Source organism: Phasianus colchicus, chromosome 5 (assembly GCF_987193195.1).
Source record: "Phasianus colchicus chromosome 5, bPhaCol1.hap1.1, whole genome shotgun sequence".
NCBI lineage: Eukaryota > Metazoa > Chordata > Aves > Galliformes > Phasianidae > Phasianus > Phasianus colchicus.
This window is the reverse complement of record NC_143440.1, coordinates 44,560,694-44,581,813: the sequence shown is the minus strand read 5'-3', so window position 1 is coordinate 44,581,813 and position 21,120 is coordinate 44,560,694. Positions and strand designations below refer to the sequence as shown.

The 21,120-nt window shown below is 41.6% G+C and overlaps 1 protein-coding gene and 1 non-coding gene across 6 annotated transcripts; both read left to right on the top strand.

Annotated features, from left to right (window-relative positions):
- Nucleotides 1-10,928: 10,928 nt before the first annotated feature.
- On the top strand, nucleotides 10,929-18,568 carry LOC149917893 (uncharacterized). 5 transcript variants are annotated; one of them, XM_090141492.1, is made up of 3 exons: nucleotides 10,998-12,118; nucleotides 12,257-12,345; nucleotides 13,300-15,501. In XM_090141492.1, the coding sequence occupies exons 1-3, from the start codon at nucleotides 11,777-11,779 to the stop codon at nucleotides 13,550-13,552; spliced, it is 684 nt and encodes a 227-aa protein (XP_089997618.1). In that variant the 5' UTR covers nucleotides 10,998-11,776; the 3' UTR covers nucleotides 13,553-15,501. The 5 variants fall into 5 exon arrangements, 1 of the variants encoding a protein (XP_089997618.1); XR_016467022.1 differs by lacking the exons at nucleotides 10,998-12,118; nucleotides 13,300-15,501 and adding exons at nucleotides 16,531-16,697; nucleotides 17,155-18,568 and having other exon boundaries at nucleotides 12,127-12,345; XR_016467023.1 differs by having other exon boundaries at nucleotides 10,929-12,074; nucleotides 12,257-15,501.
- Nucleotides 12,140-12,212, top strand: TRNAT-UGU (transfer RNA threonine (anticodon UGU)). The gene has a single exon. It is a non-coding gene; the product is annotated as a tRNA-Thr (tRNA).
- Nucleotides 18,569-21,120: the final 2,552 nt, after the last annotated feature.

The following is a 21,120-nucleotide window of genomic DNA, read 5'->3' as shown; positions in this document are numbered from 1 at the left end:
ATTTGAGAGACCAAATTTCTGTGTGCAAGGCTGCTGGAAATGAGGGGACGTAATCCCCAAAATTTTATTTGGGTTTCAGTGGGTGACAGATATTGGCCTCAAGCTATAGACCCTGCTGTTAGATGGTGGTGATATGACAACAATTGTCATAGCTTTAAAAGCAGAGTGATGTGGGTAGTGCTATTTAAATGAAAACAACATTGCTCATGCTAGGCAAGGCAGATAGCGCTGGAGAGAAATATCTAAATCTGAAATCTTGGAAATGTTGTTAATGTGAGACAGCAATATAGCTGGTAGAGGATTTGAAAGAAGTATCAGAACATGCATTTTAAAGTCATAATATGGCTTGCAAGCCTCAGGTGTGAGTAGTAATGAGATAGCAGTTTTGCTGAAGAGTTTTCATAACAGAAAGCATGAGGTGGCTTGTATTATCTGCTGGCCTTGGGAGCAGATACACAGGTAGTGTGAGGGAACTTGATACTCTCAGAATCATGGGTCAAACCCACAATATCTAGTTATGGTCATGCTCAAACACTCTGAGATATTGTCTCTTTCTTTAATCCATCACATATCCATCATTGCCTTCTCTGGTCCTTCTGAGAGCTGTTTTGAAGCACTTCCATACAGGGGTTTGCTATAGGGGTCATCTGCAATTTCAGCTACTTCTGTCTTTTTAAAGTATAGTTTCAAATACTATGTGGCTAGCAGTGTATCTGCCCAACAGCCTGTATCATGCATTCATAACGTTGAAGCCAGTAAACTCTAATTTATAATCTTGTGTTCATCTGAAAAAAGTCTGTGTTTTTATTATTTTATTTTAATAAACAAATAAGGAAAAAAGTTTTTGTTGGTCTGAATGTGATCAGGACTGTCTTGTTTACCTGCTTTGCTATAGAATTTATTTTAAAATACATTGTTGACTGTTTTTTTGATCGTTTTTTTTTTTTTCTTACTTTTCTGACTGCTGTTTACACAAGCCTACATGTTAGAATTTGGGAAAGAATATTAACAGCACCAAAACTGCGCAGCATGGTCATAGTTTGCGCATCAAGCAGGGTGGAAATGCTCGTGATGTTCTTGTTAGAATGGATTTGAAAAATCTGAGTGGTAGGTACTCTGCTCTTTCTTGCTGTCTGCCAAAGCCACAGACCCACTGCTGCTGGATGTTTCTGGGACCCCAGCACGCACCCCTATATTCCCCTACTACCTGGAGAGCTGGGGAGAAGGACCTGCTGTAGGCTGGTCCTTGAACAGCTCTTACACAGTGCAGCAACTGGAAACAGGGCAGACAAAGTGCTTCTCTCTTTGGAGTGGATAATTTTGCAGTTCCACTCCTTTTTACATTTCTGCTTGAGAGCTGGATTTTATTCATTTAGTTACCTGAAAGGTAGTCATTTAGCTGCAGGACAGGAATTCAGGTAAGAATGAATGATAAAACCTTTCATCTCTGACTCAGGCTTTAAGTTCAGATTAAACTGCTCTTGCTGTGCCTTATTATTGCAATCAAACTATTAGCAGAAATATTAACTGGGATAATTTGCATCAGTGTAAATGACTGATTGATACTGTAGGCACTGTAAGAACCCAGTAGCATGAGCTAAAAATGAATGTTTTTCCATGAAGTGCACCGGAAATCTAGATGGATTGTTAATGAAACAGAGAGCATTTGGCACATTTTGAAGGGCACTGAGTTTGGTAATGGAGGTCTGATGCTTCTTTTGCAGAGAATGAGGGAGAATTGCCACCCATGAAGCCCTAAATCATACCCAGCCTGTGGGTGTTTTTCTGTGGGCACGATAAATCTGGTGGCTTCAAGCTTCTGAAGGAAAAATGCGCAGTCCATAAAATATCACTGATATACTTTGCACACTTCTGTAAGCTTTGCTAAAGGGCTGAAGACTGAAAAAGCAAGTAAGTGTGAAGACAAAGGCTTGGGTCCAGAGAGGAGCTAGAGTTGCCCACATTCTAGGTTCAATTCTGTGTCAGAACTGTGCTCAGCTCTGGGCTCCCCAGTGCAAGATAAACACAGCTGTTGTGTCCTTGTTCTGCCCCCTCCCAACTCGTTGTGCCCCTTTAGCCTCCCTTGCTGGTGGGACAGTACGAGAAGCTGAGAAACTGAAATGTCCTTGGCTCTGTGCAGCACTGTTCAACAACAACTAAAACATCAGTGTGTTATCAGTGTTGTTTTTCTCCCAAAGCCAAAACATAGCAGCATCATACCAGACACTGTAAAGGAATAATCAACTCCATCCCAGTTGAAACCAGGACACGCTGGATTGAGTCTGGCCAAGGGCCTTGGAGATGATAACCCTTCATATCAGGAGAAGCTGAGTGTTCAGCCTGAAGAAAAAGGGTTTAGAGGAGATCTTATCTATGTGTTCGATCATTTGATGGGAAGGAATGAAGATGAGGGAACTAGAATCATCTCAGTATTGCCTACTGACAGGGGCACAAATTAAAACGTGAAAATCAGCATGCATTCAAGAAGGCAGTTTTTCACTCTGAGGATGGTCAAATACTGTCCGTGGTTGCCCAGAGAGGTTGTAGAGACTCCATCTGTGAATTCAAAACTTGACAGGGCGTGGTGGTGGGCAGCTGGCTCTGAGTCACCCTGCTTCAGCACGGAGGCTTGGACAAGGTCATCTCAAGAAATCCCTTCCAACCTTAAATGTTCTGTGACTGCGTGATTCAAAACTATACAGTTGCTAAGCCTGTATTCAGCTGCTGCTTAATTTCAGCTTGTGTGTACCCTGTGTCTGTGCATGTCTGCAACTCATTCCTTGAGTGTCCCTTTGCTCCTTGGACTCCTTGCAGTGTTACCATTGTACTACTAGGAGTCCAAAGCATCTTGTTTCTCTTCATGTGTGGCATTTCGAATGTACCTAATGTCTGCTTGTTCCCATGCCCAGCAGTGCTTTAGTGCCAATGAACTTCAGAAGTCAGGTACATAAGTTCACATACAGGGGTTACAGTCATGTTTCAGAGACAAGGATTGCTTTGCTAGTCTGTCCTGGTTAAACATGGTAGGTGAGCTGAGAACCAGCTATATGGGTCAGCCATATGGATCCAGCAGCAACGACTGCTGTTTTCTTCGAAGTGTGACTGAAGCCAAAATAGGAGAAGCATGTTGTAGCTGTGTAGTAGCTCAGTGACTAGACAATCCACAAAGATGCAAGTTAAATTATTTCCTTACCTGAAGTATTCAAACCTGTACCTTTCACAGTTCCAAAATACTGGCTCAAAAGAAGTCTGTTGCAAAGTAGAAGCATTCTTCCATTTTTTCTGTTGATATTTTTTAACTGTTCTTAAAATAATTTGTACTTCCTTATACCAGACTCAGAAGAGGACAAGATAGCTTAAAATCTAAGGTTTTTGCTTTGGTGCACAATCCTTATCAAAATACAATTTCTCTTGCAAAGCATTCGCCTCAAAATAGTCATCAGCCATATTACTGGGGTGTGCCATTGGGGGCAGGAGCTATGACTATAAATCCTAGCTAGAAAGATGTAAGAAACACTTTGCAGAAGCAGGAATTAATTAAAATACAGCACTCTGCTAAGCCTTCTGTGTTGCGATGACAGTGCACCCTGCATGCTGGGATGTGACTGCTGCTGCAGGCATCAGCTTCTGCCCCAGTTTCTGTGTGGGCTCAGTTTTGGAAGGTGCAAACTTAAAAGGTGGACACTGTGACAGTGTTTGTCAAGTGTCGAAGTGTCATTCAGGATACTGGCTTTGTTGGCTTTATCTCCCAATGTGTTTTCCCAGGGCAGGCCTGAGGAACTTCATCAGAGATGCCCTTGGGGACAGAGAGGAGGAGAAGCTATTGCTGAGCAGTACTGCTGTATTTTCTTTATGAATAGGCTTAAGTCATTAGTGCCGTCACATCCTTGGAAATTCACTTAAAGAAGACATTTGAAGGAGAATCTCTTTATTCCCGCACACATAAACACACACAAGTAAAGTTTCTTTTTATTATGCTTTCAGATTAATAGCCACAGCAAAGCCTCGGTTTCATTTTATCTCCCAGATAGCTCCAAGAAAAAGAAAAATCACTGCTTCTGCCTGCAGCCTAAACAACTCACTTTGCTGTCAAGCACCATCTCAAAAAGAGAAACAGTATAGATTAATTTCATACCTATTCAGTTCAATAATAGGTATTGTTCTAACTATACCTCTAGTGATAAGAGACAAGACAGCTTATTTTCCATTGCTAAGCAACAGTTAAAACAGTGTGTAGAATTCAGCCAGCTCTAATGGTCTGAGAGGAATCAGTGTCTGAAGTTCTTGTTTGCATTCTGAAGTCAACAATAAGTGTAGTTCTCTATTAATGTTCATTTAAGATAGTTTATGGCTGCACTAGTTTCAGTCAGGATTCTGACTTAATGGTGTTCTGAGTGGCCTGCTCTCTCTTAGAAAGAAATATTTATCAGTAATGCATTAAATTGCTTTAATCCACTCATTTTGGTTTGATGTAATGATTAAGAGGCATAGAAGGTAACACAGGAAAAAGAGGGTAATATGAAACACTCTGCAGAAATAAAAGCTGATAGTATGAATGGTACCAAGCTGCAGGCAGAGAAGTATTTAGGTAGAGATTCATAAATCAGAAGCAGGCATTTTTGTGTGAGATGCAAAGACATTTGTAAAACTCTTTTACGTTTGAAAGACCAAAATGTAGGCAAGACATAAAAGCAGTGCATTAAACTGTGGGAGTTTTTCCAATACTAATTTCTGAGTTCAGATTTTAGCCACTTGTGTACGTGATTTAGGAGAAGGAGCTGACTCATGACTTGCAGAGATTGTGAATGGGCAAATGCTTAAATGCAAAAGAATAAATGTTGCACAACATGCAGGAACCTGCATTCATATGTCTTTCTTTGCAGCTGAGGAATGATTTCAGTGGGCTAAGAGAACTGTCGTGACATGATATGATATTTAGATGCTCTGTTCCTTACCTGCAAGTAAGGACATGTAAAAAGGGGCACAGAAGGTGTACTGCTGCACTTAGAATTCTATGCATGTATCCAGTGTTCCTCCATTATTTTAATGTCTGTGTAGGCCACTGTTTAAAGCTTATGCACGTAGGCAACCCGATCATCACATTCAGCAGAACCACTATGCTTTGCTGCCATATAAAAACTTAAGTGTTCCACTGGCACAAGCTGAGAAAAACAGCATTTTGTCAGATGGATCCCATACAGGTGAGTCAGTGATACCTTACTTAGCTCAGTGTGCCTCACACCATGACTTGCAAGAGTGTTTGGAAGTAAGGACTTCAGCCAGCTGCTTGAGTCAGAAGAGTGTATCATCACAAAATGATATGAAAATGTGGGGGTGAAAAGTTGAGACTGTCCCTCTGTGAAGATTATAGCAGCGTCTGAGTCACCATGGGACGTGAGAAAGCTGCAGGCAATGGCATGCAAAGTGAGCTCGGTCTGACTTGTCCTCTTATGTAACTCCTACGTTATCATCTTCTCTGCTCCATATATAAACTCAGAAGAACAACAAGAAGCAGTTACTGAAAGCAGTACTCTTATTTATTCATTTATATGAGACAAACGTGACAAAATATTATATAGCTTCCACACATGCTTTAGTACAGGACCTGTCACTTTCCTTGCTGGTTCTGGTAAGACTATCTATTTTGGCAGTCATTAAAAGGATGTTTGCACCCCCTAGTGTATAAGAATTTACAAGAAATCTGGTTCTTATTACAGCCTTAGCTGAATTAGGTGTTTGATATTAAATCATAACAAAATCTCCCTCTTATGATCTTAACAACTTAAAGGGAAAGGCTTGTAAATTTGAAGACCTTCCTGAATATTGTCCCTCATGTCCCCATATTCAGCACTATTAGGACCTGAAAGCTGTGTCTGCACACTTAGATGTTTATTGCACTGAAAGGCTGCAAGGCTCTACAGTAAAAAAAATGATATTGTACTGAAAACAGACTACTCAAATCCAGACCTCTCTGTATCTTAGGGATGTTGGAACTAGGTTCAGCTCATTAACAAGCTAAACTTTGTAATGGTGTTTCACTGCAGGTTGGGGATTTGGGGATGTAGATTTTGACTCCAGGTAGGTGCTGCAAAAAATGACACACGTGTGTAACTGCCCTCCAGGAACTGCAGCCCAGTTTGTCAGAGCAGCCAGGCCTTAACTTCTGACAGTGGCCTGCATCTTGTTGCTCAGAGTTAGGTCTTGAAACACCTTTGAAAAACTTCTCTTAACCCCCATCGATCACTTTCACATCTCATTCTTCAGGTGTGACTTTACTTACACTGAGTTCTGCCCATCAAGTTAAACAAGATGGAAATATTCGTTGTGATGGACCGCTTGAGTTGACCTGTTGAGACCCAAACTGCAATTCAGCTTCTGGCATTCTATCCAAGTATTCAAAGTCTGAATAAAGCTCAGGAGCTGGCTCCTGACTGTGAGTGTGAGATGCAAGTAGCTTGTAGGTATCATTTGAAAAGACCTTGTGTGCGCTGCCTGGTTGATGTTCACGGGCAGACTCTGACCTGACCAAATTACATGAATTTGATTTCCAGAATTCCCCTGCTCATTCTTCCATCGAAAAGAGGATCTAGTCATTTTCCCTGAGGTTTCTGCAACCCCATTGCTGCAGCCTTGGCAAGTGCCTGACATCCAGAAAAATGATACTGCCAAGGAAAAAGAAAGAGGTCTGTTTTCATTATCCAAACAGAATTAAATGGAAAACAAACAAGCAAAAAAACAAAACCAAAAAACAACAACAACAACAAAAAAAACAACCCAAACTGCATAAATGATGAAAATTAAATTAGATTTTCTTTACTTTCATTATCTGAGTACTTTCTTTTAATGAACGTATTGTAAGATATGACTTTCAGCCAATGATATTTACTCTATTAAAAACAGACTGATTTTATTTACTGTGTAATGTTTGATAGTCCCTCCAAACCACTGTATGCAGTAATTTTAAATGAATTCTTTGGGCTTCTTTTTTTTTTTTTTTTTCAAAACAGGAGCCATGGCCTTTTGACAGATGTTCCTCAGTGCTACATCTATCCTGCTCTATCTTAGAAATCATGTGAACTACTGAGAATGGTTTAATAAGAATATGTTAAAAAAAAAAAAAGTACTTTAATAAGGAAATTATAGTAGGATTTATCACTGCCAATTTTAAAGTGATTCTCCACCCATATTTGAAAAATTTAATCTATCTACTTTAGAAACTGGACTAATTATTTTCAAGTTCCTTTTTTAATTAAAAAGCCAGATCTTTCCATACCAATTAATTTCTGGTTTAGGACTTTTTCCCCCCCCCCTCTTTCATAACTAGATACTCAGGACTGTGATTTCTGTTAGACAAAACTCCAGCTGGAAAAGTACTGAAGTTTATAAACGCTTCATGGTTACTAGGAAAGTGCTAGAGCCCTGCTTCTCATTTCCAAAAGCAACTAGGAGAATCCTACCTGCTGCCTTCTGCAGGTTTCCCAGCAGCATTAGTACTATCATGGGGAGGCGGGGGGGGGGGGGGGGGGTGACTGCACCTAACCTAGCCCTGTCCTCTCAATCTTTTTATGGTTTATAAGGCTGGGGCTGTTTCCTGGTCACAGGGTGAAGAAATATTGACTGTTGGGTTGAGGTTCAGGTGCAGCTTGGTGTGGTGCTGATGAAGTCATCACTCTCTCAGACTGTTTGACGTGAATTGGTGGAACTTTGATTTCTAGTAGATGTTGCTGCTGTCAGTAAGTGAGCAAGAGTCTGCTTGATGTTTCAGCAAATGGCTAAACTGAATGCTTGAGTTCTTTTGCCCAAGAACTTGAGATGCTTTACCAGGAGAAGATGGTGTTATTGGTATACACCTGTTAGTGGGACACAGACCTTTAGGTCTGTCCCTGTTCTTAAAGCAAAATAGAATAGCCCCAGTGTTCTACACTGGCTATTGAAGAACAGCGTGGATAGCCAAGGAGAAATTTTATCACACTGTTAAAAGAAGTCGTGCATAAGCAAAAAAAAATCTGCTCTTCACACATGCCATTTTTCACAGGAATATGTCAACATGAAATGTAGGTAAAGAAGGACAATGCACTGGTTTCCAGGGAGTTCAGCTGAAATAATATGTAGCAGATGATGTGGTAACTCCCCACACTCAATAATGACAATAGCTCAGGAAGTTAGGGATTGACCAAAAGGCTACACAGTAGAACTGCCTAAAAATTCAAATCAGTGTCATGTAGAAATTTCTCTTAAACACCTTCTTGGATGTTTAAGGCCATATGATACAGTTTGCAATGAGACATTCTGAATACACTAGGATTACATGTAAACTGAAATGAGACTTTGCTCTCATGCTCTCAAAAGAAACTGTCCTACTTTCCTGGCTTTTCAATAATGCCCAGTGATGTTTCCGGTGAGTTGCTCCTTTTCCCTAAAAACATGATGCTGTGCAAAATTAAAATTATAGGTGAGACAACTTCCTGCATTTATTTTACAGCTATGATTGTCTGAAGTCGTTTTCAAGGTGGGGTTTTTGTTTCCTTTTTTAAGGAAAGCTTGTCCTGTTCCTTTTAATATACAGGGTTGGTGAGGTGCATGTAATAATTCATTCTTGTCCCTTTTGAACATCTAATACAGGATCTTATGTGAGTATGATGGTGCTTCCTCACTGGGTAGATTTTTTTCTGCTTCGAGAAAGCTGAAAGGTTCCGGCCTTTGCAGAGATGTTAATACCCAGTCAGATATCCCAGCAGCCCCATGCGGCTATTATTCCAAGAGGCATCACCTTGGATAGTCTTGGAGAGAAAGCATTACAGTTAATGCAGCTTGGTGAGTCAGTGTAATATTCACTGCATTACCTTGACCTGGCTTAATGGCAGGAGCAGCATCCTCTCTGTGTCAGAGAAAATTACCTGTTGACCCTTCCTGTAGCTTGGTGCTGTTCTTAACTGGATAGCTACAAAATGATGTGTGGAAAATCTTGTATGGAGTCCACTCCTCCTGCTCTGTCCCATAGGGAACTCGTTTCCTATCAGCTTGCCTATTAAATAACAACAACAACAACAACAAAGCTGGCTTTGGCCTTTTCATCTGGTATTACAGTATAATTCATGCAGTATTATTTCATGTACACACCATAGCTGCCCAGTGAGCCTACCTTTCTAGAGCAGAGATTAAGTGAGAATGGAAATGAATACAGAAAGAAAAAAAAAAGAGATAAAACTGCAAAAGGACTTTTTTTTTTATTCTGATGGAAAACAAAGCAATTGTGGCATTCCTTTTGCAAGAAACAGCCTTGTTCCATTCAGGGAAAACTCTTACATCCAGCAACAGCCTGGCACAGTAAGCACACAGGTGATCTCTGCAATCTGTAATATGGGAGAGCTGAATGTTACCCCTTTGAATGATTAAACAGATTAATTGTGAGTGACAGCTGGAAAATGAATTTCATGTTCTTGAGAGGCCCTGAATGATGCCAAAATCCACTGCTGGTTCACACAAGAGGCATGTCAACTTCTAAGGACATCATCCCTGCCCACGGGGCCAAGTCTGTAAGAGATGCTGTAAATGTGCAGAGTCAATCCATTGGTTCCTCGCATGTCTGCTCAGACTGTTAGGAAAACTTCCAAAATTCCATCCTCACTGCTGGTTCCCAAAGGGCACACAGCTTCAGACTCACCCTACCAAGAGATGGTTCTTCCCTTACTTGCGTGGAATTCAAGCAACTGGCTCAGACAGACCTTTGGAGCCTTCATATGCTGACCCTGCAAACTCATCGCTCTGGACTGTGTCTCCAATTTTTTCCCAGAAGCTTCACTGTTCAGATGTGAGTGTCTCCTGTGGCCCCAGCAGCAGCCTTTTTCTTGGCATCTCACTTGCCCAGTGCAAGAGGTTTTGCTGAGGGATAGATGTAGCTGCAGTGCAACGTCACAGGGGAACAGACTGTCAGGCACTGCTGCTCACTCCATGGTTGTGAGTCCTTCCCATGCTAAGGACCATCCCATCACCCAAGGGCATATCCATCGTTTGGTTGGTGTGACCAGGCTTGGGCTCAGAGCTTCAAAGAGCCTGAAAAATATAAGCTGAAAGCCCAGACACAAGAAAAGCCAGTGTGCAACTCATACAGGGATGCTGTGCTCACACTGTGTTGCATTCAGTAGGGATAAGAGTCAGTGCCTGGAGAAGGTGGAAAACAGTGCAGAGTTCTCAGCATCTCCCTTTGATGTCTCAGCTAGCATGAAAGGCAGCCTAACCCACCGCTCCTGTACAGTGACACTAAAAATCTCAGAAGGGAGATAAATCATCAACTGTAGAAGAGATCTCTGCAATTTGACAGAACTTCTGATCTGCAAAACTACGCTTCTGGTTCCTGCCTTTAGCCCTGCTGTTGCATTGTGTGCAGGACCAGATTACTCATCACGCCAGAATAATAACAACCATGGCATTAATTCTGAGGGGCCCTTAAAACAAAAAGAACTAATAGAAAAATCTCCTCAATCATATGAAATTCACCATTCAGAAGTGAAAGAAATAAATGCAGTGAACTTTTGGTGATACTGTACTGTATAAAAAGATTATTAAAAATGTATTTGAAGGGCTAGCTTTGTCAATACTAATGCGCTGAAGGAGCAGAGGGTTTCCAAGCTCAAGCCCTGATGTACTAACTTAGTGAGGGAGCAATAACTGCAATCATGGATTTGAGTAGCTTATGTTAAATAAGTGTTTTCATATGCAGAGAATTGTTTTCTGTTTTAGAATGATGGGATGCTCAATAATACTGAGGTGAAATATGAATAATATATTTTAAAAGGAATATTGACAGCTAGCTATTGGTTCAGCTCTGGAAATATGTTTGAAGGTGGTGATGGTGATAGAGTGTAGAGGAATGAGGGATTACTGGTAGGAATGTGCATGATTTATTGATTTATTTCTTGGTTTTTATTTGTGTATAATCTGAGGGATTTTGGAGATGATCTGTACATTCTCTAAAGTGATTTGACCATGCCAACTGTATGCAAGCACCCAAACGTCATAAAGCATAATTAGCTTCGCTTTGAGAAACAGGTCTGCTCTTTTATTTTCTATTCAGACATCTTCGACCTGGCAGCTCGTTTTGCACTCATTAACAGCTGGAGCAAGATTCCTACTGTGAGTTTCTGTGCATGTCTTTAAGGACCAAACAACCAAATGCCAGTCTGGTTTTATTGCTGTAAATGGCCCCTAAGAATAAGGAAACAGCAAGGAGAAGTCTTTTAAATCCCAACTTCCAGCCATTTGAGACGATGATGAGAGAGGTAAGCATTTATTTTTTAATTATCACTGTGTTTTTTCTTGATCATTCCCCCTTTGAAGAATGCAGACAACGCTTTCCTCGTCTCTTGTACATGCAGCACATTGGTTTTGTCTGTGGGAAGCCTGTGCAGTTATTCTGTTTTCAGAGCTCTTGCCCTAAGAATGGCCGGTCCACCTCCATTGGGACTTACTGAGTGACATGTAGTAGCAGCAAGACACAGTAGAGGTGGAGGACGGTGTGGTAGCGCACAACCAGTTTCCATATAGCTTTTTGTTGTTACTGTTGTGCTTTTCAGATGCGGCTCCCTGTTACTGTTTGCTCTTTTGCTTGCTCGTTTCTATCAATACTTCAGCAGGCGACGGACTTCTTGTGCAGGGATGCGCCAGCAGGACAGCCTGCCCCGGGGGTGACCTTCCCCCGTTTGCAGGCGGGCGATTGTAACACCTTAGAGAGACTTGTCTCACAGCCGGAGCACTGCAGCTCTCGTGCCGCTGTGGAATGCCTCCACGGCACAGCGCCGCGTACCGTCACAACGGCGTCTTTAACGACGCACCCTGCGCGCACAGCCGGGATGTCGCACCTGGCCGGGAGGCTCCCGCCGGGCGAGGGGCGGCGCTGCGAGCTCACACCGGGCCGGCAGCTGGCTGCCGACGGGCCGCGGGCTCCTCCCGGTGGCGGCCGCTCCGCGGGGCCGCGGGTCTCGTCACGCCGTTCCCAGAGAGGGGCGGGCAGACCCGGACGCCGCCATGCCGCTCACTGGGCGTGAGAGCGCCGAGCGGGTGGTGTCCGCTGTTAGGTAAAGCTGGGAGAGCGTTTGAACGGCGGCTCCATAGCTCAGTGGTTAGAGAGCGTTTGAGCGGCGGCTCCATAGCTCAGTGGTTAGAGCACTGGTCTTGTAAACCAGGGGTCGCGAGTTCGATCCTCGCTGGGGCCTGACAGCTATTTTTAACGGCCTTCGACAGCTGTCCTGTATTTTAGGGCGTTTTGTTGGTGGTCGTGAACTGCGCGTATCGACGTGGGAATGTTTGTTTCAAGAGCGCTCAGGAAGTAAACAGTACGGATGAAATGTGAGTGTGGGCAGTGAAGGCCCTCGCGCTGTCTTCAATGTTGTGCTGGCTGCGAACAGAGCCGCAGCTGGGAAGGAGCACGGGGGTGGCTGGGAATTTATTTGTACAGCATGATTTCCCTGATGGGAGTTTTGGCAAAATGCTGTTCTGGGCATTAAAAGGAACAAATTGCCCCAGAGTGAAGAATAAACTGGGCTGGATTATCTGAGTCCTCATAGCTTGTCAGGACGGCTGAGCTGCTGGGTTACGGCAGGGCAGAGCAGGTGCAAGCATTCTTTGGCTGCAGCCTGACGCATCACCACAGCACGCAGGCAGTGCATGGTTGGCCCTACAGACCGTGTGGCCCTCCTGGCTGCATATAGCTGGACATGAGGGCCAAAGACTGCTCACTGTGCTGTGTTTTGGGATCGTTGTCCTCCCAGACTCCTGGCAGTGGGATGATGGAGGTGGTGACGCAACCTGGTGTTGGGAGGGCCTGCTGTCAGTGTGAGGGCTGTGTTGTGATGCCGTGTGGCTGTAGGGTCTGTATAGAGGAGCTGGTTTCTGCCATTAGGAGAGTTTCAGATCTCTGGGCTGATGTTTGTGCAGGTTGCCTTAAGAAATCATTCACATGCTTACAAAACATAACCCAGAAACATGTCTCTCTGTGCTTGTGCCTGGCATAGCACAGTGTGGTCAGTGTCTGAGCTGAGGTGACGGGAAGGGGTGATGTGTTCATCCTGGAAGGACAGATCACAAGTGTCATGAGTGCTGATCTGTTCCCCAACTCCAGCAAATGTAATAGGAATAGAGTTTGTCTATTCCTTCTTCTTGGAGCTATATATAAAAACTACCATGGAAGGCTTTTCTGAAATGCTGACAGGATGATACATGCGCCTTTATAGTGGTTCAGAAGCTGCATGAGTGGGAGCTAAGCCACCTAATGTCAGCATTTAAACTGTGCTTCCATTTTAGGAATATACTAACTGAATCCTCCGAATTAACTGCATGCTGTTATATAAGCATAGGAGAGAGGCAGATGCTCCTGGAGGCCTCCAGAGGGAGAGCCTGCTCACCAAACCTGGCTCTGTGCTCGGTCAGGGGACTTCTGGACATGGACGGGCATCCGCGGTGGCTGGGAACCATCCTGAGGATCAGATGCTTTGGGGACACAGTGTCACAGCACTTGAAAGTGGGGTTTGGAATGTGTGACTCATTTTTCTGCTGATGTAGGCAAATTTTCTTTTTTTTTTTTTTTTCCTTTCAGAGGCTGGCGTTTATGATTAAACAGGGCCTATTTTAAACAGTAGATTTAAAAACCTGCTGTGATACTGTATGTGTGTAGTAAACCTGTTACATCTGTCCCCACAGAAACCCACAGACAGCAGTGTGTGGCAAGAGTAATCCATAGCGCCTCTGGGTCCCCCAGCTCAGTTGTACTCAAGTGGAATACAGGAGATGCACCCAGCCTCTCCATTCCCTATGAGAACCTAAGTACCACTCCCTGATCCCAGCCAAGGAGTGACCTCTAAAAACACCATCCTTTACAAGCCACGTCTTCAAAGGTCTCCATTTTTTGCTGAAAGAAGTTTTAGCAGCTGTTGTTACTGAGGATGAGAAATGAATCAAAGCTTTGCTCTGAGAAACTGAGGTGACTTTCACTGGGTTCAGTGGTACATCTGTTGGCAATGTCATTAGAAATGCCTTCGTGCTTTCTCTGAGCTGTGGTGAGGATCCTGGCCGTACTAATTGTGTTTTCAATTTGACTACTAGCAGAGCCCCTTGGAATTACCCTTGTATCTGGAAAGACAGATGTCTGCTATCACTGCAAGATAATCTGAGTTCATTTTGAAGATCTTCTGTGTTGTTTTATTTTTCCCAGGAAATGCATGCCTAGTTGCTCTGTCCAGCAGCAGGAGGCCTCACCCAAGGAGAAAGTGTGTTTTTCTTTCCAGATATGTAGCAAAAAATTCACATATCTAAGCCTAGTGTACTGCAGTGTGATACCATTTTTGGCACAGGGAATAGGGAATTTAAGTCACTGACTTTAACTGGTTTAGCCTTTAAAAGAGAATCTAAATATAAACCCTTTCAAAATACCACATATGTCAGTATTGCGAAGGTGTTCTCAAGATGTCATAAGATTCTTAACAAAACAAAACAAAAACAATCTTTTTCACACCAAACTCAAAGCATTTTAAAAATCTGAGATTAATAAAGCACGTTTCCATTGGTTTAGTCAGAAAAGAACTGACTTCTGTTTTTGATCTTGTTCCTAAGTATTCGAAACTTGGTGGCTTCAGGTCTATGCCAGTGAGTCAAAGCCAAAAAGGAGAAGTTGAGACATATTTTTCCTCACCTGGTCTGAATGCAGCCATCATGAAAGCCTTCAATGAATAGTAAAAATGCTCGCATGTAGTAATCAAAGGTATTAACAGTAATGCCAAAAAGAGAAAGCTGTTTATCTGTTACAGATACTATTTTACTCAGACATTGCCCTTTTAAGTTTGTTCTTCTGGCTGCTAAAACAATTTAAAATTCCTCATGCATGACAAAGCTATTACCCACCTAATCAGGCTCTTCCAGGATGTTTCACACCTTGATGGCTAACCACTTATTTTTATAAGTTTAATGGTCCTCTTACTCTGTGTAAAGCTCCTTTCAGAGGGTGGCACTGACAAATTCACAAGCGTTGTTTGAAGGTGGATGGAAAGAAACAAGATCCAGAGGTCTGAACACAGCCACCAGCTACAGCACTGATCTGGTCTGCTACATCCTGACCTCTAGAGCCAGCTGTCTCCTTGCTCACTTTCATCTGTCAAGAAATCTCTCCCTCTAAAACAATTATAATGCTGCTGTTCAGAACTAGATGCAGACTAAATTCATCCCCAGCGTGGGAGCTCAGTGCATTAGGACTTTGAATGATGATGTGCAACAATCTTCACAGGGAATAACAGTAGACAAATCTGTGCTTATTGGTATTTTTGGCAAAAGACCCTATTTCTGAGCCAGTTAGCTATGGGTGAAGGGACAACTAATGAATCCATTTGGCTTTTAGTATATTATTTACTGTATGATATTACAGTAATTTACTGTAATGATAGCATAGGAATAAAGGTGCTTAAAAATAATAGGGGCCTCTGATAATAAGAAAGTACATAATAATTAAATCCTTCAGGTTTTGCCAGGGGAGTTACTGCTCTGAAGAAAAATAATGTTTCCTATATTTTTAGGGATTTTTTCCTTACATGCATTATTACAGATTACTATTAATAAAGCAAGTGTATATATATATATATGTAATTATAGGTACATGTATATATGTATTTCAAGGTGTTACTGCTGTGACACCTTGAAGAATAGCAGAAAAGCAAACAGAAAGATTTTACTGCAGCTCCCCAAGGTGGCTGTGCAGTGTTTGATCCTCACCTTGCCTATATTCTGACATGTGTCTGTCTGCAAATTTCAGTAGTGCACTTTTGTAGAAGGATGTTGCCAAAGATAACATATGGCCTTTTTTCCATAAATATACAATTTAATGATGGGAACACCGGGTCCTGACAGTACTGAATTTAGGCACAATAATTCAGGAGCTCTGAATATAATGATGTGCATATGGCAGTAGAGAGAAGAGCCCTTTACAAATCTTCTGTGTGTATGATTTATTACGGCTTGAGAATGAGTGAAGAAGTTCAAGTTTGGAAAGGATGAAACACTGTTCACTTAGAATCTGTGCATCCTATGTACATACAAACAAAAATTCCACTGTCATCAATAAGCTCAGTAGACTCTTCAGATTATGATGATGTTTTCAGGTGACCAAAATTGATATGCAAGAAAAACTAGTGTTGGAAAAAGGATGAAGCTTAAATAGAATTTAGAAATATAACCTTAAGGTATGAGGAAGAATAAGAGCATGATTCACCTTTCTTGCCTGCTTCTCTAAGGCTTGTTCTCTAGACTTACCCATTTCAAGTTATCTTATTAAGAGCATAAAGGAGACTGTAAGTGGAAAACTTTTACCATGAAATAAGGCTGGCATCGCTCTGTTCAAACCACAGAGGCTGCTTCACTGACATCAGAGCAGGCAGACCGCAAACTAATGCTGCATGTGTCTGTCTGCCTGCCTGCATCTATCTGATTATCCCTCAGACAGACCCTGCGCACAGACTGCTTACAATTAAAGCACATTCATTCCTTCTGGAGATAAACAGAGGAGCTGTTCTGCTGGTCACCAAGTTACAGACTATTTTTGGACAGGAATGCAGCTGTTTGCAGTCCCCCTGCTGTACACGAGATCCTTGCTAATGACCATGGTGCCTGTGCATGTGCACAACCTCAAATCACGACACATTCCTTCCCAAAAAGAGACTGTGAGTATGTCTGCTCGTTCCCTTCCAGTGCTGCTGATCGCTTTGCTGCTGCAAGAAATTTAATCCACACCAAAAGCCATTCGTAATAGAGATTAATAAAGGGCAACCCCCCCCCCCCCGATGAGTATTTCTCGCTGCATGTAGCAGCTGTATGAAGACAGAGACAGCTGTTGCTATTAATGCACTAATATTTTTTTAGATTGATAAAATATAGCATTGAAGAGCTATAAGGTTAAGCTATGTGCTAAAGAGTCTGTAACTTAAACAGAATTCATACATTTAATGTTATAGTATATAAATTTGAATTCATTATTGTTGTTAAATGATTATCATTTATAATTTCTATCTCCTTTTATTTACTATAATGATGCTAATGATTATTACTGTTGCTGTGGCTAGTTTTCAAAAAGCATGTTCAGATGTTACAATTAACTGCTTAATTACTGGATTTCTACAGGCTGTGTAAACTTTACCAGCAGAACGGTGGAAGCAGAACTGGAAAACACTGTCACAACTATTCTAAAATCATCTTCTTGCCCCTTGACAACATTGCTGCTGGCCCAGGCAGTGTCTCCACTGCCAGTACAATTGCAATATCAGCTAACTGGGAAAGTAGCACAAGCTAGAGCTTGGCACTTGAGAGCTAGGCACTCAAGTGTTCAGCACCACGAGCTGGCTTTCTCAGTCCAAACTGAGCCTCATGTTCTCAGTTCTAAAATTACCTTAAGGCTGGTTTTTGGAACTCCAAGGTCGCTGAGTCCATCGAGCAGCCTAGAAGCCCGCACTCGTCTTTCTTATCTTTCTCATGTGGGGAAGCAGATTGCTTGCTCTGGTCTTAAGCTAGGCAGACACCCAAAATGTGGTCAGTTAAGAAAGTTGTGGATAATGAAAGAGAAAGTTTTGGTGCAGAGCTCAGATCCTGAGCAAGCACAGCAACAGGGATGCAGCTTGAGACAGGGCACTGACTGTGATGAGCTCCAACACCACTGCTGCTTATTTGGCTTATAAATGTCAGTCAGCCAATTAGTTCACTGAAGCTTTTCAAAACATTGCCCGTGAGGTTATTATAATTACAGTGCTAACTCAAATAGCCTCAATTCCAGTGCCTGAGCAGAAGAGAAGAAATATCAACACAGGACCAAGCTTGAATCTAATAGAAGTGGTGCAAATAAACTCTGACATTGTAATCAGGTTTCTTTTCTGCCTGGTCTGTGCTCAGATCTTCATCTTTCTGCCCCATTCTGCATAGCCTGCCCAGCATGATAGCATGTCTGCTGAGCTCTTCTCTATCCAGCTGAAGTGGTGCATGTATGCACTGTGAGCCGGGGCTGTGTGTGGTGCACGCAGTGAGGACAGCCCGTGTTCCAGCTTGCTGGGGGCTGAGAGGAGCTGCTCTGCAGCTGTACAGAGGACTTAGGGGCTGCATTTAAACACAGCAACGTCAATCATAAAGAATCAATTCTTGCTCCTCCCCTCAGATCTGCAAAATGCCAGGGGCCAGCTTCTCTAAACAGAGCTGATGAACATATCTGAGGAAATTTCAGGCTTGTTAGGCAAACTTAATACTGCTAAACCACCTCTGACAGAGCCTGTATCTTATCCAGCCCTTCATGCTGCTGCTGCAACAACTCAGGCTTCTGATCCACTGCATCTTTCATCCATTCCTCCTCCCCTAGGCTTTCCACACATCCTTGGTATCTTAGCTCCATGCTTTGACCCTTCATTTGCATTTAGCTCTTAGTGTTCTAATCTGCTTTTTAAAAGCTGCTCTTTAATTTTTATCTTTTTGTTCTTTTATCCCATCACAAAAGTGCTTTTTAGATGTGCTTTTTCAACACTGCCTCACAGACAAAAGCAATCTTTTTTTAAAAACTGTCCCCTAAAAAAGAGATTTTCTTGTGATTTTTCAGTTTTTCTTTTTTTTCCTCCTCCCCCCCCCCCACCCCAGACATTTAAATCCCACTTTTCCAGCATTCCCAGTGTCATTTAATACCTGTCTCGTCTCTTTTCTGCTTCCTCAAGGGTTTTTGATTTCCTTTTGGCTAAGAAAGAGAACCTAGATGAAGATATAATGCAGCTGGACAATTAGCCACTACAAATAGTTTGCTAAGGCTCCTGGCAATACAGAGACCTCTGTAAACATCAGAAAACAGACGATGTGCATTCAGTCTGTGTAGTTTGCTTACTTCTCAATGCTGTATTAAATAATTTACCCAAGCTGCTTTTTAATAAGCATTCCTGAACCAAGTATATTCACCTGCCATCACAGAACTTCTAAACACAGTTGTCCACCTGCACCCAGAGAGTTTACACTGAAAATAAAATCCTAAAATAAGATTGTAGTGACAAATACATTCTTTTGTCTGTTAAATTTATGACAATTGCTTAAGTAAAAAATGACATCATCTGGTAATTAATGGTGTGATTGAATAATATAATGTAACTTAGTAGGTAAAATTAAAGTCCAGTAAGACTGAGTTATAGAACTTGAAACCTACTGCATTCATCTGCACCTCTTGCTTCATCAGGTTTCATTACAATGAAAGCAATGTCAATTCCCTTATACTCAGTGTCCTATGGGAGCATCCGTAGTATTTTACTCAGACCTACCTCAAAATTCCTGCTGATTCATGCAGAGGAAACGTGGGCTGGGTTCTAAAGACTTCAGCATTTGGCTTTCAGTTCTATGAGTACATGAGTCCTTGTGCAAAAAGTTATGTGGATTGAATACTGAATAATGAATATTGGTGAAGTGCAAGTACGGTATAATCAGCAGTTATACCGTAAGTTCTGCACACACTTGACTTTTAAGGGTAAGCTAAAAGTTACCTTTTGGAAACATGGAGCACCATAGTGGAAAGTTAGTAAGTTCTGCTGTATCAGTGTTCTTGTCTTTGGTTATCACCTTGAATTTCTGAGATGTGGTTTTGTCAAATATGCAGACAACTTCTAAAAATGTTGAATGCCTAAAAATCTAAGATGGAAGTTTTTATTCATTTTAATGGTTGACTTCTAGGTAAATTAAGATTACTATATGTTTTTTAATTGAAGATATTAATTCCCTTCCCAATGACAGCCATTCCTCCATTACTTCCTATTGCCTCCTGACTTTGTCTAATTTTTGTGTGTGTCCAAAGAAGCCAAACAGTCACTCAAAACATTGCTTTGCCCCCTTTTTTTGATCTTGACATGCAAAGTTCAGCCAATTTTATTTTATTTTATTTTATTTTATTTTATTTTATTTTATTTTATTTTTGTATATTCTAGCAGGTTGTTTTCTAATGCTAGTCAGTAGTTTTTGTCCTAAAAGAAGCATTAGTGTTTTTATGTGTCAGAGTTAGCACTAAAGAGTTTTGGGACAGTAGAGAATGATGGTGAGAAGATAGAGCAAAGGAAACATTACTGACATTGAGAGATGTTTGCTCAGACAAGGTTTTGCTTTTTGTGGAGGCTTCCAAAGTGAAATAACAATGCAAGATGCCAGATAATGCAAGGGATGATCAGAGCTGTTATCTTGATAAGGCTTAACTACTGAAAAATTAATGAAGGATATAATTACACTGATTGTTAGCTGCATTCCAAATTATTATCTGGGACAATAAAATTATTAACAGTTAGACTTTAAAAAGCCAGTTAACTAATTATTTCAGGAGAACTATTCAAAACACTGTTCTTGGGTTATTATAATTAAATTCCTAATACATAGCCTATATTTCAAACCTCAGTTCTAGCTCAGTTTGCTTCACACATATTTTGTGTAAGATTACACATGTTAATGTAGATGGTACAGTTTGATAGGGGTTGCAAATTTTGTAGGACATCCTACCATCAACTCAGACATACTGAGTATGGTCCATGAGTTTGTCCTGGTGATGAAGACTTCCCACTTCCTTGCTTTCTGCCCTCACTAAGCAGAGAGCAGGAACCTAAGAATCCAAAGATGTAATCACTTTTGCTGTTGGACATGGGGCGGTGATCTGCCATTAAACCTTTCTCTTAATTGCTTTTTAGTTACAGGTATTTTGCCTCTGTATTCCTTTGGGGTGAAATCTTGCCTTTTTTTTGAGCATCCACTGTAGAAAAACCTTTAGGTGACTTTTGCTAATAACCTCATTTCTGTGACACCACAAAGCCACAGAGCTCACAGGCTGAAACTATAAATCAGTTTCTACTTAAATCGGATAAGTTAAATGATAATTTAACACCCTCCTGTGGGAGAGATTAATCTAGCAGCATGGTCTAGTGGCTGTCCCTGACCTTGCTTATTGAAATGAAATGACTCAAAGCTGATCAAAAGAGAAGAACTTTACTCACATAATATCTGTTATTAAAGTTGCATTTTAGTTTATGGTAAGAAAAGAAACAATTACTTGATCTCTTGATTTTAAAGATGAGAAAAGAACAGTCTTTCCTGTTTCTGTTA

Excerpts from the sequence above, each read along its gene's own strand:
- LOC149917893 (XM_090141492.1), top strand. The coding sequence starts at position 11,777 with ATGCCTCCACGGCACAGCGCCGCGTACCGTCACAACGGCGTCTTTAAC. Across the intron at positions 12,119-12,256 it reads GGCGGCTCCATAGCTCAGTG|GGCGTTTTGTTGGTGGTCGT; the intron begins GTTAGAGAGCGT and ends CCTGTATTTTAG. Across the intron at positions 12,346-13,299 it reads GTAAACAGTACGGATGAAAT|GAATATACTAACTGAATCCT; the intron begins GTGAGTGTGGGC and ends CTTCCATTTTAG.